The following is an 18,332-nucleotide window of genomic DNA, read 5'->3' on the forward strand; positions in this document are numbered from 1 at the left end:
GAAGAGGGGCCATATTTGTTGCATTTGTTGCACGTATAAAAGTCGATCTGTGCTTAAAAACGGAACAGTATTGAAAAAACAGTTCTAAAAAATTTGTTTTCTCTATACACAAAAATTATTTGAGGTAATTTAGGATCAGTCGTTGGAAGAACAGATTAGGAATGAATGCTCAGACCTTTGTGTATTTTTGAATATATTTGTCTTCTGCGGAGCTCTTGTGCTGTAAAGGTGAACTGCGTAAAGACAGTGTTTGGGAGACTTAGTGTAGCATAGTTAAAATCAAAGGACCTTGTTTCATAGTGTATATCCAATAGAAATCAATTGGCATACCTTTTATGGGCTAGTACATATTCTATTAGTTGCACATCGCTTGATTTCTCAGAATTAAAGTACCATTTTTTTTAAAAGAATGCTTTGAAATATTTTATCACAGAAAATGGTTTTAAAGAGATTGAGAGTGTAGTTCAGAATCCTTTTCGAGTTGTAAAATGTGAAAATTATTGATAGCAGTTTAAGATCATACGATCTTTCACGATAAATTTGGTAGGAGAAAGACAAAATATTCTGGACCCTGGTTTGGTATTGAATGAAGGTCATAGATACCACAAGTTTTAGAGCTGCTTACAAGACAATGCTAATACCCCATTTGGTGAGATCAAATAGCTTGTAGTTTAAAATTTACAGTAACCAGTGGCCATTTTAAGTTCACTATTTCTCCTGGAGGAGTTGATTTTTAATGCTCACAACTGTTAAGAGTTATTTGTAGATGGTTAAGAAAAATTTAAGATCATGGCATTTAAAAAAAACATTATCAATATCTCCTTTGTTTTTGTTTACCTGACTTAATGGAAAAAGGAAAGCGGAGTGATAGTCATTTGAATTTTCTGTGTTTCTCTCGGGTTCTAATGTTTTAACCCTAGTATTTGAATCCCTAGTTTTTGTCAGTGCAATCTAAATGAGGAAAACAAAGACTGATAGATATTTGAGATAAGAAATAACTGCAGGATTAAATGTGCAGGTTGTATCACCCCATATTTGTACCTGAATCTTGTCTTTGGAATATTTCTCTCATTTTATCACACTGAGTCTTTGGTCAAGAAAACGTTAAAAATCAAAACATTTAAATATTTTTTTTTTATTTTTTTTAAAGGTTACTTACAAGATGATAATTAATGTGGTTACCGGCGATTCTGAATAAACACAGCTTTTATCCCAGGTAAGATTGGTAAATTTATTGGTTTGACATAAAATTAATTTAATAGGCTTTTGTTTTGCCTTTTTTGATGACATTTCTAGCATTCAGTTAGTGATTATGAATGAATACTTAAAATTTAAAAAAGCCCCTTTTGCTGAGTAAGTGGTTGAAAGAATATTCATATAGCCATTGTAATGAAATGTACCTTTGAATAGCACAAATACTACAGGTCTTTAAGGCTTTGTTTAATTTTGGTAACAAGGTTTTAGAGCCAGGCATGGACCAAAATGGGGGGGGGGGCTTAATAGCAAGTTATTTTTACATTTTAATTACTTGAAACTTACTAGGACATTTAAATTTTTTGCCATTTAAACTAATAGATTTTAGGGAACAATATTTCAAAAGCTAATATAGAGGATCAGTAGTTTCTGTTCTGTATAAAGTTTTAAAACATTCTACTTGTTACAGATTTCTTTAGTAAGTTGTTTAGAATGTTGTTTGTTTTCTCCAAAAGGTGTGCCATTTTGAAGACTGAGACAATAGAGTTTTATCTTTAAGAATAAAGGAGAGCCTTGGGAAATTCTGTATTGTATGTAGCAAGTAAGTTTTTTTAATTGTTATATTTCAATATTTGCCAACATTTGGGTAGGAATATATCATTAAAGTTTGTCAATGAAAAAATGTTGGACTGTGTATATAGAGATGAGAAAATATCCTAAGCCTTACCTTAAACCAGAGCCCTTATGTTAACTATCAAAACAGTTGATACCTATATAATTTATATCAATGCATACAACTATATCCAGTAAGACATTTGAACTTCCCAATAAAATGATGCTTGCCTTTTCATAACTGTTAAGTCTGCAGTGTTAAATTAATGTTGTCTTTATAGCCTGAAAGATTGTTTAGCTCCCTTCCCCACCCGTCATAAAACAGTGACCTGAAAATTTATAATTATTATTCCCTTGTTTCTTGAACTATATTTCAAAAATAAAACTTTGATGGCTTTATTATTAAATAGTTAAAATACTCACTTTTAGTAGTTCTACAACTACAAGAATAAATTGATTCCAGCAAACTAAATGTACTGCTCTTAGAGGCTTTTGTCAGTGTCCTGGTAATTGTTTCTGAACTTAAAAGAGAAATAGGGTTTGGGTTCAGTATATCATGAAATAATTATCTTTATAGGTAGATATTTAGGTGAATGCAGGAAATGTGACTACTGAGAAAGAAAGAAATCCACCCATATAAGCTTGAATCCAGAAGTAATCATTCAGTTACTTTTTGTAAGTGATTGGCAATAGGAAAAATGAAGTTATAACTGATTTTTTTTTGGAAATAAAAATATAACCAAGTGACTAATCAATTAAAATAAGAGAGATCATATTTACTTATGTCTTGGGAGTCTATGGGAGATCAGTTTGTGTTTACTTTCTTTTGGTTCAAATAGGGCACACGGGCAGCAGACTAATGCTATTGCCTTTGTGTGAGCTTAATCAAGTTTTGTTTTGCAGTTCAAGCTGGGGTTTATTGTATTAAAAAGAAAATGATAAGACTTTTTAAACCTATATTCTTTCAAAGATAGAATAGATACAAAAAGATCTTTAATTCTATATTCCTGTAACAAACGGGCGAAGATTAGGATTTCTTCTTTGTAGCTGATAGAATGTGTAGTTGGCATTTCAGAAGTTATGTATAAATGGCCAATCTGTTTTATATGAGATATTGGACAGAAAAGTAAGCAGCAAAAGGGTAGAAGTATTAAATGAAATTTTAATTTTTTAATCTAATAAGACATATAGTAACTTCTAAATTAATTTCTAGTGTTTTAGAGGCAGTTTTTATAACCAGATGAATGTTTATAGAGTAAATTGCTTTATGAAAAATTACTACTTTTATGATGGTACCAGTGTGAGTAGTTACCACTTGAGCTAATGTAGTGGGGAAGTTTACTGTCCTGAGGGCGGGCATCAGATATTGTCTTACATAGATGGGTTCTGTGGCCCATAGGGCACATGTTTTCTTATGTATTGTACAATCAAGGTGGAGTTTCTGTCAAGTATTTTCTATTTATGGATGAAAGTAAAGAATGCTGAAATATTTGACTTTATCTTGGCATTTTGGACAAATTCTTTAATTCTTAAAAATATCCTTATTCCAGTTGTGTTTATGTTCGAATATATTTAATGTTTTTATAACTTTAAAGGATTAAGTTGGCCAAAAATAAAAGATTGTCTTGCAGCTAGTCACAAGTGTTTGGATCATAACATGGCATTTATAGTTTTTAGGATATGAAAAAGGTAATTATAATGTGGATTTTCTTTAATTTTCAGTTTCTGATCACAGTTTCTTGACTGTTTAAAAATTTAGGATGTTTTTGAGTTAATTTATGTTTCTTCTCTGACATTTGTATTTTTGGATCAGATGTATGTGATGACTAAGCAATCACCAGGTGCTACCTATAATGTAAATTCTTTCAGTGCTTTCTAGTAAACGTTTAAAGATGACCATAATTAAGATTTGTAGTTTGTATACATGTTTTATTTCTTTTATAGACATAATTATTTTAAAATATTTCTGAATTTCACAGATAAACTCATTTCACGAAGCTCTTCTGGGGTGGATGTGATGTTAATTTTAAAAAATTGGCTATTTTTGATGTAACAAGCTTTTAAAGTTTGATTTTTTTTTTTTTAAACTTGTTTCTGCTTTTTTTTATTTCTTTGTGGTATTGGAGACTGACCTTAGCCTTTGCACAAGGTAGAAAAATACTGTCAGTGGTAAGGACAGCCTTATTGTGTCCTAAGACATTGCATTTATTTACTTGTGTGAAAATGGAGGTCGGGGCCCGCCTTTAGGAATTGCTCCTTCTACCCCACCCTGGATCATCAGGATTGGTATCAAAGTACAGTTGTGGTAGCATACTCTTGACTTTTTGAAACAGGATATTACTGTGAGCCATAGGCTGGGCTTAAATTTAAGGTAGTAATTCTGTGTTATCCTCAAAAAGTGCTGGGATTACAGGTACCAGCCAGCTTGTCTGATGCCCTAAATTTATGGATATTAGAAATTTTTTTATGATAGGTGACCTGACTTTTAAAAAATGTGTTTTTGATGTAAGGATTTATACATTATAAAAGGTCTGTGCTTCAAGAAACATTTTTTACCTTAAACTTAATTTTTATTATATTTAATTTGTTTGTATGTATGTGTGTGTGCTTGCAAATTCAAATTTGAATGTCAGAGAAATTGAGTAGGAATCTTCTCAGGTGGGTTGTAGGAGATAAACTCAGGTTTTCAGGCATGTTGGTAAGTCCCTTTGCGTATTGCACTGTCTCATGGGCCAAATTAAACAATTTGGAGTTGTATCTATCCGTAAACATGAAGGAAATGATTTTTTTTTTAAAAGATTAAAAAATTTTCCGGGAATGCTTATTCTGCCTACAGGTATGTATTTGCACTAATGCGCATGCCTAGTGCATTCTGATGTCAGGAGAGGTGGTTGGATTCTTTGGAACTGGAGTTAAAGATGATTGTGAGCTACCACTGGGTACTGGGAAACAAACTTTTATCTTTAACCGACTGAGTCATCTCTTCAGCCCCAAGAATTAAGTGGTTAATGTGTACCAGTAATTACAATCCTTTTTTTTTTTCTATATGTTTTTTTTTCCCCGAGACAGGGTTTCCCGTCTAGCCCTGACTGTCCTGGAACTCACTCTGTAGACCAGGCTGGCCTCTAACTCAGAAATCCGCCTGCCTCTGCCTCCCAGAGTGCTGGGATTACAGGCGTGCACAACCACGCCCGGCTATCATAATCCTTTTATTTATTTATTTATTTTTGGTTTTTCAAGACTAGGTTTCTCTGTGTAGTCCTGGCTGTCCTGGAACTTACTCTGTAGACCCTGCTGGCCTTGAACTCAGAAATCTGCCTGCCTCTGCCTTTGCCTCCCAGAGCACTGGGATTCCAGGCGTGCGCCACCACGCCCGGCTATCAAGGTGGTTTTAAAATAGATACTTTATGTGTTTTTTTTTCTTTTTAGAGGTATTTTCCTTTGATCTTAGTTGTGGGATTATAGCTGTCAAACCATCATGCCTACCTTAATTTTATTTAAAATTTATTCATTTTAAAGCAGTTCTCTTTAAGAAATACTAATGCGTTTGTTTATCTGGGACTGCTGAGGCGGACAACCACGGGAAACTTGTCTACATTTCAGAAATGCTTGATTAACAACGGTGCACCATTATTTATGCCTTGCAAATGGCTACCACTAACCTATCTTTGTAAACATTTTCTTATAGTTCAGTGTTGTTAAATTTTAATCTTAGAGTTTAAAAGTTTCAGGGATTTAAGAACCAACAAAAGTTCTTGACTTTTACGGCAAAAAGGCCACCAGCAGGAAGAGGCAGGTGGATTTCTGAGTTTGAGGCCAGCCTGGTCTACAAAGTGAGTTCAGGACAGCCAGGGCTATACAGAGAAACCCTGTCTCAAAAAAACCAAAAAAACAAAAAGGCCACCAGCATTATATGATTATTTACATTCCCCAAAGTGTATTTTTAGATCACAAAATACATTTTAAAGTATATGAAGATGGATAGGAATTTGAAGAAAATCAGACTTAAACTTTACTGGACTTTCAGCCCCAGTTTTGAAGGGTGGCAAAAAACTATCTCATACTTTAATAAAAGAGAATCTGTGATAGATTTCATCAATGTTAATAATTTCATTGTGATGTAAGGTGAGATCACAGACATTTTAGAACCTATATTTTCTTGGACTGGTAGGGTGACTTAGTCATAATCACATTACCAAATCACTGTGAGGCATTTGTCTTAGTTTGGGATTTTAGAGATAGGCTTTCTCTGTGTAGCCCTGGCTGTCCTGGAACTCACTCTGTAGACCAGGCTGGCCTCGAACTTAGAAATCTACCTGCCCCTGCCTTCCTAGTGCTGGGATTAAAGACGTGTGCTACCACTTCCTGGTTAGAGACTTCTTTTTACCAAGATTTCTTAAACATTTTCTACTCTTCTAAGTGATCCTAAATCAGTTTATTTTTATCAAGAGCCTCAGATATGCTGAGGAAACAGTCATTGGCAGGTATCCATCCCTTGCCCTAAGTCACTTTAGTTTCCTTATGTGGTTAAAATCTTTCTATTAAGGTCAGATTACACTTACAGGTTTGAAAATTTTAAGATCATTGCTTTTCATTGTTTCATTAGGAAGATATTTTAGAGCCTACTTTAACGGTAATTTTTAAACAGATTCTTGCTATATTTCTTTATGAGTTATAAAAATGAATTTAGATTTGATACATAAACAGGAAATTGCTTTTATACTTGCAAACAGTTCTTAGGAAGTTAGTTTGAAATTTTAATGTCTTAAACTTTTAAGTTTTTTAACTTTTTTCTTTCTAAAATCCTTAAATTGTTAGTTTTATACTAAGCTTTGAAAAGTGTGTGTGTGTGTGTGTGTGTGTGAAAGGGAAAAACCTGTGTGAATCATTTCTCTTTTTTTCCATGTGAGTTCCTGGGAGTAAATTTGGGTCTCAGGTTTGTCAGTAAGCACTTTCACCTGGTGAGTCATATCACTGTCTTTATTGGTGGATGGATACATCATGGTCTCATGTATGTAACCCAAGCTGATTTTAAACTCTCACACTCTTGAGATTATATGAGAAATGCTTCCCATTTCAAGTACATTCTGAAACAAGAATAGGGTTTTCATTTATCTTGGTTTTGTATGATTACAATCGCAAAATGAGACAGAGCTGTGGTGGTGTGCACCTTTCGTTTTGTTTGGCTACTTTTTTTTTGGTTTTTTGAGACAGGGTTTCTCATGTCTCAAATGAGATGCTGGGATGAAATTAGTTTTCAAAAACAGTTTTTGTTGTTGCTTTAAATTCAGGGCCTCACATGGCAAGTGTTAATACCACTTAATCTTTATTTCCTTCCCCACCCTTTTTTTTTTTTTAATTTTTTTTTTTTTATTTTGGAGACAAGGTTGTAGCCTTGGCTGTTGTGGAATTCACCAGGTTCTCTTCAAACTCAGAGATCTGTCTGCCTTCTGTGCATTGAGATGAAAGGTGCGCACCTAGCCTGGTGGTGGTGGCACATGCCTGTAATCCCAGCACTCTGGGAGGCACAGGCAGGCGGGTTTCTGAATTCGAGGCCAGTGTGGCCTACAGAGTGAGTTCCAGGATAGCCAGGGCTACACAGAGAAACCCTGTCTCAAAAAACCAAAAAAAAGAAGTCAAACAAAACGAAAGGTGTACACCACCACAGCTCTGTCTCATTTTGCGATTGTGATCATACAAAACCAAGATAAATGAAAACCCTATTCTTGTTTCAGAATGTACTTGAAATGGGAAGCATTTCTCATATTTAGTTTTTTTGGAACTTAAATCAGGAATAGTGAAAAGTCCTGATATTGCACATATAAGGGTATATTATTATTAGTGTTAGTGTTGGAGTGATGGCTCAGCATTTACAATCTTGTATATTGGAGGATTGGAGGAGAACCTAGTATGGTTCTCAGCACACATACTGCTGTAACTAGCTCCAGAATATCCAGTGCCCGCACTCCTGCGCGTGCCACACACACACACACACACACACACACACACACACACACACGGTAGTAAAAAGAAATCTTAAAGAACTAGTGTTAGTCTAATAGATGAATACAGCTGATAGTAATTGGAAGTGATGCCATTTTATTAAAATGATTGATTATATATAGTATTATATTATGTTGCTGCTAGCATATGATAGATGTTATGAGTATAGTAATAGGAAGAGGGATCTTGCAGATGGGTAGCAAAGGTTTTTAGAAGGCTTAGAATGTATTAGATGGGAGGCCAGTGTATGGATTAATGCTGTTCTTCTTAACTTGTATTTTCTCTATTTTCAACATAGGATAGCCAGTCAGATTAAGGCAGGAGCTCAGTAATTACTCATTTAGAGTTCTTGGGGAATGATATCTAGGCTTATAATTTTAGTAACTTGTTCTAGAGTTCAACTCTGGCATTGGCAAAAATCTAAGGTTTTGTCACAATTTTCTTATCTTTTGCTTGGAGTAATTTCTTCATAACCTATATTTCTTGGTCTTTTGCTTGGAGTAATTTGTTTATAACCTATATTTCTTGGTCTGTTGATTTCTTAGAAGGAATTGAAATTGTAAGTCATAGGAGTTAATAAGATCTATTCTTTTTTTTGCAGAAATGTGAATCTTCAGATGGAATGAAAGGCCTATACCATAGACAGCGAAGCATTTAGTAAGTCTTTAATCTACTTGTTGGGTTTATTTTTTATTTTATGTGTAACTAGGAATTTTAAGTTACTGATTTGGAATTGTAAGTGCATAGCTTTATCAAATCTGTAAACAGTGTTAAGAGTAGATATTTTACATAGTTATTCATAATAATAGTCAAATGTGAAGTTTATTTCCTCAGACAGGGTTTCAAATACTACAGGGAGGTCTTGGAATTCCTTATGTAGATCAGGCTGGGTTTGAACTCAAAGAGATTTGCCTGTCTCTGCCTCTTGAGAGCTTGGATTCGAGACAGTGGCACCAGGTCTGGCCTAGACATGTAAAGTTTATTATTAATCACATGTTGCCTTTCTCGCTTTATCTAAATATTAAAAACTACCCACCTATCCACCGACCATTCATTCATCTGTTTGAAACAGGGTCTAACTACCTGCCCCTTGCCGGCCAGGAACTCAATTATGTAGATTGGGCCAGCCTGGAATTCAGAGATCTACCTGCCTGCCTACCTGCCTGCCTCTGGTTCCTGAGTGCTCAGACTAAGGGCATTTGTCTACCACATGGGGTCAGAAAATAAAAGACCAAAAAAATCCCATTGGGACTTGTTTCTAATGTCGTGGAGATTTATTTATTTATTTATTTACTTACTTATTTATGGCAATTTACCTGTATTATTTAGATACTGTTGTGCTTTCCCATTGCAGTTTTAGAGTTGAGAGTACTTGTACTAAAATGGACACATAGCTTAGAACATTTACTATCTGGTCCTAGGGTCTGTGCTTGCTACATTGATTCTTTCTTGATATTAGAAATAAATTTTAATTTCTAGTTGTAATTGGTTCTGAGAAATTAACTCTGAAAACTTCAGGACTGAAAGTTAAGCCTTATTGATACAGAAATTGCTCTTTGAATTATTATTACCACTACTGTGAAGATTTTGTTTTGGTTTTTTTTTCCCCTCTTAATTCCAAAGTAGTAAGAAGGAGTAAAATGGGAAGGTTGCTGTAAATCATTTTGGGTAAATTGCCAAAAGGATTTATTCATTGGCAACAAACTTAAGATAATTTTCTTTTAGCTGTTTCATAAGAATAAAAACATTTAGGAATTCAGATTTTGTGTGGTTCCCCCCCTCCCCATCCCCTTCCTGTTATTGCTACTTGAGATTTCACTAGCTGGCTATTAATGGCCCACAAAACAAGGTTTTGTGTTGTTCCTGAGGGTGAGTGAGGCAGGAAACCTAAAATTTGTCTAATGCAGGTGTCTAGTTTCCTATGTGATTGCACTTGAGATAGTAGTTGCCTGGTACTTGGTAGCTACTCAGTAAATATTTGTTGGTTTGTTGTGTTAATGTAGCTTTTATTAAACATTATTAACTAATGCTTTGACTATAATGAAAGGCAAAGTAAAATAAATTGTTAAAGTATAACTGTTATTAATGTAATATTAAAGCTGTGTTTGAAAGCTAAAATTTTGTCACAATAAAAATTAGAATATGTGTACACCCCTCCCCCCAACTTAGTTAGATTAGATTGTAAACTCAGAAAAGATTGTTAACTCATAGAAAATTTTATTTTTGTTTTTTATCAATAATTGACCTGTCCTTTTATTGATGAAGATTAGTTAGTCTTTCTGTAATAATTTTACTGTTAGTTTTATACCTATCTTATTTAAGACCCAGACTTGTTAATATATTCTGTTGAGCATTCAATCTATTTTAAGAATAAGACCAAATAGGTGTTAAGGCTTTCTTCCATAAATGTATCAAAATTTAGAGACAAAGCAAAAGACAGAACTAAGTCATAAGTATTGAGTATATAATTACATGACAGAAAGGATGATATTTTATACTAAACGTAAGTTAATCTTCCTTTAGTTGTAAAACAAGCATTTTACTTCCTTTTTATTTATTTATTTATTTATTTTTTTGGTTTTTTTGGTTTTTGGTTTTTTTGAGACAGGGTTTCGTTGCATAGCCCTGGCTATCCTGGAACTCATTCTGTAGACCAGGCTGGCCTCGAACTCAGAAATCCGCCTGCCTTTGCCTCCCAGAGTGCTGGGATTACAGGCGTGCGCCAACACCGCCTGGCAAGCATTTTACTTCTTAAAAATACAATTTTATCAATACTAGTAACCTTACAAATCATTTATTTAAAAAGAAATTAGGAATCCTTAAATTCTTTTTATTTTTCTTTGTTCCCTATATTTTTTGTTGCTATTGAAACTGTTAAAGATAAGTGGAACATGGTGGCACATACCTGTAATGTCTTGGGAGGACTGGAGCCAGATATTCAAGGTCATCCTTGGTCTCAGACTGAGGCTATTCTTGTTTTTAATTTTATTACTATATGTAAGTACACTGTAGCTGTCTTCAAACATACCAGAAGAGTGAATCAGATCTCATTACAGGTGGTTGTGAGCCACCATGTAGTTGCTGGGATTTGAACTCAGGACGTCTGCAAGAGCAGTCAGTGCTCTTAACCTCTGAGCTCTCTCTCCAGCCCTGAGGCTATTCTTTATCGTTAAAAAATGTAAAGCCAGTTGAAATAGAAGTAATGAACTGTTTTATTTTAGGAGAGTCCTGCTTATACTCCTGAGTGAGTGGCCTACATTTTAGTTAATAATCTGTAACCTATTTGAATATATTCCTGTTCCTAAATTTTGAATGTGTCTAGTGATTGGATTTCTAGAGATAACTGTTATTGACTATCTTGGTGACATAAAACCTTAAGATTTGAACAGAAATTTGTTCTTAGAATAAACATAAATACTTTAAAGTACAAACCAGAAAATACCAAAATAGCATTCTATTCATACTAAGTTTGAATCTTACACGTGTAACAAAGGCTCTTGGTCTGTCTGAGTAAGCATAGAATTCTAGAGCAAAGGCACACCTGTTTAGAATGTCTGTTAATTCATAGGTTAATATTTAAAGAGATGTAGTTGATTATCTATATCCATACTTATTGAACTCCCTTTCCCAATATAATACTAGAGTCAAAACTTAATAAATAAGTGATCCTGTGTTCTCAAAGATATTGTTGCTGTTGGAGTAGAAAGTGTTCTAACTCTTTCGTTTGCTATCCTTATATGCTTGGATTACTGTGATATAGTAGTATGATAGCCAGCCTTTCCTGAGCTCTTCTGTTCCGCCCCTGCTCATGTCATCTTCAGTAGTGCCACAAGAGGTAGTCATTATTAGGATTGTGGCTGTTTTCCACTGAGGAGCTGTGGATTTTGTTAACATTTGCATGTTTCAAGTGCTCATGTTTTATTCCTTTTTTTAAAAAGTAAAACTTTTACTTACTTTGTAAATATAATTTTTGTTGTATTTGAAACTTCATGAGCATAAAAGAAATACTTAATAATTTTTAAAAGATCTTTTCATTGGCTTTGATACTTATGAAACATTTACTTGCTAATAGCATTCTTGCTTTTGGCTTTGGGTCGTAGGTTTGCATGAGTGCGTTTTGATCATTGATTTTTTTTTTTTTTTTTTGGATTTGGTTTTTTCGAGACAGGGTTTCTCTGTACAGTCCTGGCTGTCCTGGAACTCACTTTGTAGACCAGGCTGGCCTCGAACTCAGAAATCCACCTGCCTCTGCCTCCCAAGTGCTGGGATTACAGGCGTGCGCCACCATCGCCCGGCTTGATGATTGATTTATAATGTAAAAGTTGTCTGTTTTCTCTCCTAGTTTTAAATTTACATCACTTGATGACATGACTGCTCTGGGAGTGCAGGTTCTGAGTGGTTTTCTAGTGAGTGTCATTAGCTCTTGTATTTGTGAGACTGTCCTACTCCAAACTCCGCACAGCCCTCTTGCTTCAGCTCCTCTTGAGTGCTGGCGTCTGTCTGTGTGGAAGCCACCGTATCTGTCTGGCCTATGTCAGTTTTCTTTTCTTTTCTTTTCTTTTCTTTTCTTTTCTTTTCTTTTCTTTTCTTTTCTTTTCTTTTCTTTTCTTTTCTTTTCTTTTCTTTTCTTTTTTCTTTTCTCTTCTCTTCTTTTCTCTTCTCTTCTTTTCTCTTCTCTTCTCTTCTTTTCTCTTCTCTTCTTTTCTCTTCTCTTCTCTTCTCTTCTCTTCTCTTCTCTTCTCTTTCTCTCTTTCTCTCTTTCTCTCTTTCTTTCTCTCTTTCTCTCTTTCTCTCTTTCTCTCTTTCTCTCTTTCTCTCTTTCTCTCTTTCTCTCTTTCTTTCTCTCTCTCTCTCTTTCTTTCTTTCTTTCTTTCTTTCTTTCTTTCTTTCTTTCTTTCTTTCTTTCTTTCTTTCTTTCTTTCTTTCCTCCTCCTCCTCCTCCTCCTCCTTCTTCTTCTTTCTTCCTTCTTCCTTTTTCCTTCTTCCTTCTTCCTTCTTCCTTCTTCTTCTTCTTCTTCTTTCTTTTTTTTTTTTTTTGGATTTGTTTTTTTCGAGACAGGTTTTCTTTGTGTAGCCCTGCCTCTCCTGCAACTCACTCTGTAGACCAGGCTGGCCTCAGAAATCCGCCTGCCTCTGCCTCCCAGAGTGCTGGGATTACAGGCGTGCGCCACCACCGCCCGTCTCATTTTTCTTTTCTTTTTTTGTTGTTTTTGAGGTTAGTCCCAACTAGCCAAGGATGGCCTTGAATGTTTGGTCCTTTATCTCTCAGATTCTGAGGTCACAGGCATGTGCGACCACCATGCCCAGTTTTATATGGTGCTGGGGCTCAAGCCCAGAAATTATGCATAGTATTCTGAAATATACTATGCTTTTTTTGATCCTCCTCCTTAAAAAATGTTTTAGAAGTAAATTTCATAGCCATTACTTAATCTTAAGAAAAGTACAAAGCAAATGGTAGTTCATTGATACAGACATACAAGTAGTTTGCATTTCATTTTATAGAAGGATTTGAGAAATTTTCAAAATCAACTAGAGAAGACAAGATGGTCTTGATGTATGGATTATTACTGATGCTGTGATACTCCTTATTCCTTTAAAGTATTGTTTTTTAATAGGGAGCACCACTGTCTTTTGATTATCTAGTTTTTTAGGTATCATTTTACAGTGTGTAAGAACATACCTTAATTTTACTTAGGAAGTCAGAAAACTAGCCTAGAATTAAACATATTCTCATATTTCTTTTATTCCTGCAGTCTCTTACTGACTATAGCTCTACAAGTTGAGTTGGGAAGTTGTAGAATATGGAAGACCATATATGGAAAACTAAAATATCTTTGCCAGCTCAGGAGATAGCTCAGCATTTAAGTTCTTGCTTGGGAATTTGTGTCCCCCAAATTGCAAGTAAATGCCCAGACTCCACCTGCCTGTAATTCCAGGTGGAGATGGATCCCAGAGGAAATTGATAATCAAGAGAAGCCAAACTGATTAGCTCTGGGTATGCCTGAGATGTCTGCTTCAACAATAAAGGTTAAGATGGTTTTCATTCCCATCCGCAGTCTACTCAAGTTCTTGCCCCCATGTACAAGTGCACCCCCCATTACAAAAACATTTATACACACATGGACTCAGCAAAGCATAATTAGGAGTAAAATCACCTGGATTCTTAGTTCTTTCTTCCTTCAGTCTAAACTGTTTAAATAATAGATTTTTCCAGGAGGAACATAATGATGTTTTTGCAATGAAAGCGATATTTTAGTTTATAATTTTAAAAGAGATAGCATTTTTGTGCCAAGTTCCAGGAAAGCTAAGGAGAGATGTTTTTAATGTTTCCATGTGGCTTTATACATCCTCTGCACTCAGGTATGTAGCTATAAAGGTGCTGCTAAGTAAACTCAGTATCTGTGAGACTGTTAAATTAGGTCATGCTGTTATCTATTGCTTTTTTTTTAATCTCTTAAGATTATATAATTAGTTTTCTTTGAAATAGCTTAGAAACTTTTTTTGCATCGAAATTGTCAAGTCCACACGTTGTGATTTTAGTCCCCCACCATTTTTGAATTCTATTCTTTGGTTTTACTTTTCATATATGCACTATGATACTCATGTTAGGTTCTTAAGAAGTTGACTGTTGACTGTTACTATTTTTAATGGATACGAATGTATCTTTGACAGAACTTAAAATATGTGAATTCATTGATTCTGTCTTTGAGAGGTTGTCATAATAGTGCTGTTCATTAAAGGCTTGTGTGTGGTAGAGAGTATCTTCAAAATGGGTAGGATTTTTCTGTTTGAAGAAATAAGATGACTATGACTCCAACAGAATTTTTTTCTTCTAATTTTTTATGAAGCACCCAGCTTGAAGAGTTTGAAATGGACTTTACCACTGAGAAATCAAGATGGCATCCCATTATGGGGAATTGAGGAAAATGGATTAATGCAAGAATGCTGTGATATTACACAACCAACACAGGATTCTTTTAATATGGATTCCTTGAAGTGAATGACTCTTACCCAACACAAATGGACAGCGGAATGTACTTCCCAAAGACTTGTTACATATCATGTACATTTTTGACATCTGGAGAAGATTCTACATTTCTACAAATGGTAGCTTGTATTCCTGGAATTTCTTGCAGTTTGATTTGAGTGACCTTATGGAATGTTAACTTTAATAAAATCTCTAAAACTTAAAAATTTCTCAGTTTGGGCCTTTTATGAAATTTTTTCAATGGACGTTTTCATTAAATGTTCATTTCACCTTGATGACATTTTGACCTTTATAGTTGCTTTTCATTAAAGTATATTAAATAAAGCTGGTAAAATGGAATTGTTCTGTTTGTTTGGAATTTGTGCGTATTAGAAAACCTGGGTTTTCCTGTGCTTAAGTGGAATGAATGGTCCTTTGGTTAAAATGGATATAATTCTCTCTCCCTCTCCCCTCCCCTCTTCTCCTCCCCCCTCCCTCTCTCCCCCCCCCCCCCTCTCTCATTTGGTTTTGGTTTTTCAGCCAGGGTCTCTCTGTGTATCCCTGGCTGTCTTGCAATTTCTCTGTCCATAGCTCAGCCTGGCCTGGAATTCACAGTAATCTGCCTGCCTCTGCCTGCCTCTGTCTCCTGATTGCTGGGATTAAAGCTTTATGCCACCACACCCAGTTTGGTGGGTTTTTTATTATAGGATTTAAATAAAATTCTTTTAAGTTTGTTTGGGTCTTTTCAAAATATCTTGCACTTTAATTATTGGGTAATGGGAACCTTGAATGTGTCATGAGATTAATAATGAATATATAATATAAAACAAAGTACTCATTGCCTATACAGTCCAAGTCCAATCAATATTTGTTGAAGTGGTTCTTTGACATGTGTTTTTAAAGTATAAAAAACATCTTGCAATGAAATGCTCATCTGAATATTTGAGTTATACTGATTTGTGTCGTCTTACATTAGAGGTGTATTTCTAAAGTCTTTGGGTATACATTAAAGGGCTTAATATGACAGTGTAATTTACATTTGAAAAAATCGTTTTTCTTTTTCTGTGCACTTGGGAGTTTAAATGAATCATACCATGTTTTAGATTGGTAACCCATGGTTGAAATCAAATGCCAGGTTTCATTTATTGCTACTTTGATAACGAATATTATAAAGCAGTGATGGGGATTTTGTTGACCAAATGAGGATTGATGATGTTTTTTTCAGTATAGAGAACAAAGAATAAAATGGTCTATCATTAATGTAAAATATGTTAGAGTACACATCTGTAGTTAATACAGATGTAGTGTTCTTTGAATGATGTTAGGTGGTTGGTCTTTGTAAATTGAAAACTGAGTTTTTGGATTTTGATTTTGATGCAAATATATCTGTAGAATTGAGACTTGATCATGAATTTTAAGTTTACTTAGAATTAACATAATTGCTTTTGGTTGTAAAACTAAAACTGATGAGTGACATGGTTTTGACCAACAGGGGTCATTCAGTAAAGGACTGTTTGAGTTCTTTGGGCATGTCTGTGTGGTTGGTTACTTGTTTGTACTGGGTGAACACTTTGTTGCATTTGTAATTTATTTCTATAGACCTTGTACTTCCATCTTGAGGGAGTTTGTCTTTGATAGTTGATAACTGGCTGGTAGATGTGACCTGTGGTTGATGAAATGTGAGTGTACCTAGAATCTGATTTGAAACATGAGTGAAGGGTTCTTTGGTTTTGGAGTTGAGTTTGAGTGTTTGATTTAAAAGTGACCAAGGTTAGTGTATATTCTTGAATTCGAAGTTATTAATTTTGCTTAAATATATATAAGAAGTAAATATGTTTGATGTGTTGCACTTCCAAGGTTGATGGTTTACAAAGAAGTTGGTTTGTTCTGGGGGGGAAAATGGTTGAACTAACTTTTGCTCTACTGCAGTTGAACACTAGGGAGGCGCTCTTGAGTTGTAAAAAATTACCCTTTTCAGTTGAGGTGGAAAATTCCCCCTTAATCTTTAGTTGTTTTTAGGTGCCATAAAGATGGCAAGAATTGATTTAATTTATGGTGTTGAAATGTTGTTTATGTTTACAAGCCATTTTACCCATGGTGGGTGTTAATTTTTTAAAAGATTAGTACTTAAACTGAGCTTTAGAGTCTTTAAAAATTATCTTTATTTCAAAATGGCTTGATAAAACTCCACTTCCTGTCCAGGGAGGAAGTTATTTTAGCTCAAGGACTGAAATATTTAGCAGATCTTTAGACAAAAGGAACAAATTACATTTCTCTCTGGCTTAAAAAGGGTGCTTGAGCCAGAGGGGGTTAAGAAGCCCTTCCCCCTCCCCCTGATGGAGTGGTCTGGAGGGGCAGGGAGGTGTGGAGTTGGGGGTCCTCAGCCTCCCTTGGATGGAGGATCTGGTTCTTTTTCTTTCTTTTTTTTTTTTTTTTTTGGTGGAGATGAAGGGGTGGGTCTATGGTACATCACCTGAGTTGTGGGGTAAATGTAGAGAGTGTCAATCAAAGGCAGAGCTCTCAGAGCTGGGAAGGAGGCTCTAGATGGCGGCTGTGCCTTAGAGAGAGCGCGCTTTGCTCCCTGCTTCGGTTCACTTTACGCAACTTTCCCTAACTTTCGGGCAGCCTCAGGGGGCCCCCGCAGCCCCCTGCCTCTCCTAGTGACTTACTGGGGTCGATCCGAACCTTTTTTTGGGAGAAAAGCTGCTTTTAGGAGCTTTCTTTTCGTGCCTTGTTGGAAGAAGCTGCCGTATTGAGAGCCCAGGTCGTTGTTTTTTCCAGCTTAGAAGCCATGGCGCACCTCCATTTTTGTGCGCTCTCCTAATGAGGTTTTTTTTCTCTTCCGGACCTGTTTTAGTATTAATTATTGCTTTATTTTTTGACAAGTTAACATATTTGAGGATTATTTCATTTACTTTTTGTTTTTTAACGGAGGATTTTGCGTTTTTAAAAATTATTCTGGATCTGATATTTTTCTACTACTAGATAGGACTCTTGCTTTGGACATACTACATGGATCAGGTAAGTCCATGATAATCAGTGATAATTTAAGAAAATTTATGTTGAAGTTGGCTTTATTTACTGTAAATATGAGAAATTCCTGGATGACGCAATAAGATACAGAGATTGTTATTTGTATCCAGTGTGTTACTTTTGAGAAACTTTCCTTATTGATAGTGATGCTTCTACCGTTTAGTTTATCCCCCACTTAATTTAAAACGGAAAAATAGAAATATTTTGGGTTTTTTTGTGCTTGTGGTTGTTGCATTACATGAATATCGCTAACATCGTCAGGACTTTGTTCCTGATGATAAAACCACCCACAGGAGCTGGGACCTTACCTTTCTTTCAACTTTTGACAGTAAATACCTGGGCACAGGACTTCAAAGCAAACACAGATTTCCCCTCCCCCTTAATATTTAAGAATTAAAAGATGATGAGAAATAAGGACAAAAGCCAAGAGGAGGACAGTTCGCTACACAGCAATGCATCGAGGTATGAGCTATCAACTTTCTTTCTCTTTTTTTTTTTTGAGGGGGGGAAACCTCAGCTTACA

General features: G+C 35.2%; 1 protein-coding gene and 1 long non-coding RNA gene across 3 annotated transcripts in view; one reads left to right on the forward strand and one right to left on the reverse strand.

Moving 5' to 3' along the window:
- The first annotated feature begins 15,664 nt into the window (after positions 1–15,664).
- Chd2 (chromodomain helicase DNA binding protein 2) overlaps positions 15,665–18,332 on the forward strand; it is a 113,009-nt gene continuing 110,341 nt past the window's right edge. The window contains exons 1-2 of one of the 2 annotated variants that reach the window (XM_052160676.1): positions 15,665–17,797; positions 18,139–18,271. In XM_052160676.1, coding sequence (XP_052016636.1) covers positions 18,210–18,271 — 62 coding nt within the window. In that variant the 5' untranslated portion in view covers positions 15,665–17,797; positions 18,139–18,209. The remainder of the gene's footprint in view (positions 17,798–18,138; positions 18,272–18,332) is intronic. The other variant, XM_052160684.1, reaches the window with a different exon arrangement.
- Positions 18,219–18,332, reverse strand: part of LOC127667588 (uncharacterized) — a 460-nt gene continuing 346 nt past the window's right edge. Inside the window, exon 2 of the long non-coding RNA XR_007973899.1 lies at positions 18,219–18,321. This is a non-coding gene — a long non-coding RNA (uncharacterized LOC127667588). The remainder of the gene's footprint in view (positions 18,322–18,332) is intronic.

Source organism: Apodemus sylvaticus, chromosome 1, assembly GCF_947179515.1.
Source record: "Apodemus sylvaticus chromosome 1, mApoSyl1.1, whole genome shotgun sequence".
Lineage (NCBI taxonomy): Eukaryota > Metazoa > Chordata > Mammalia > Rodentia > Muridae > Apodemus > Apodemus sylvaticus.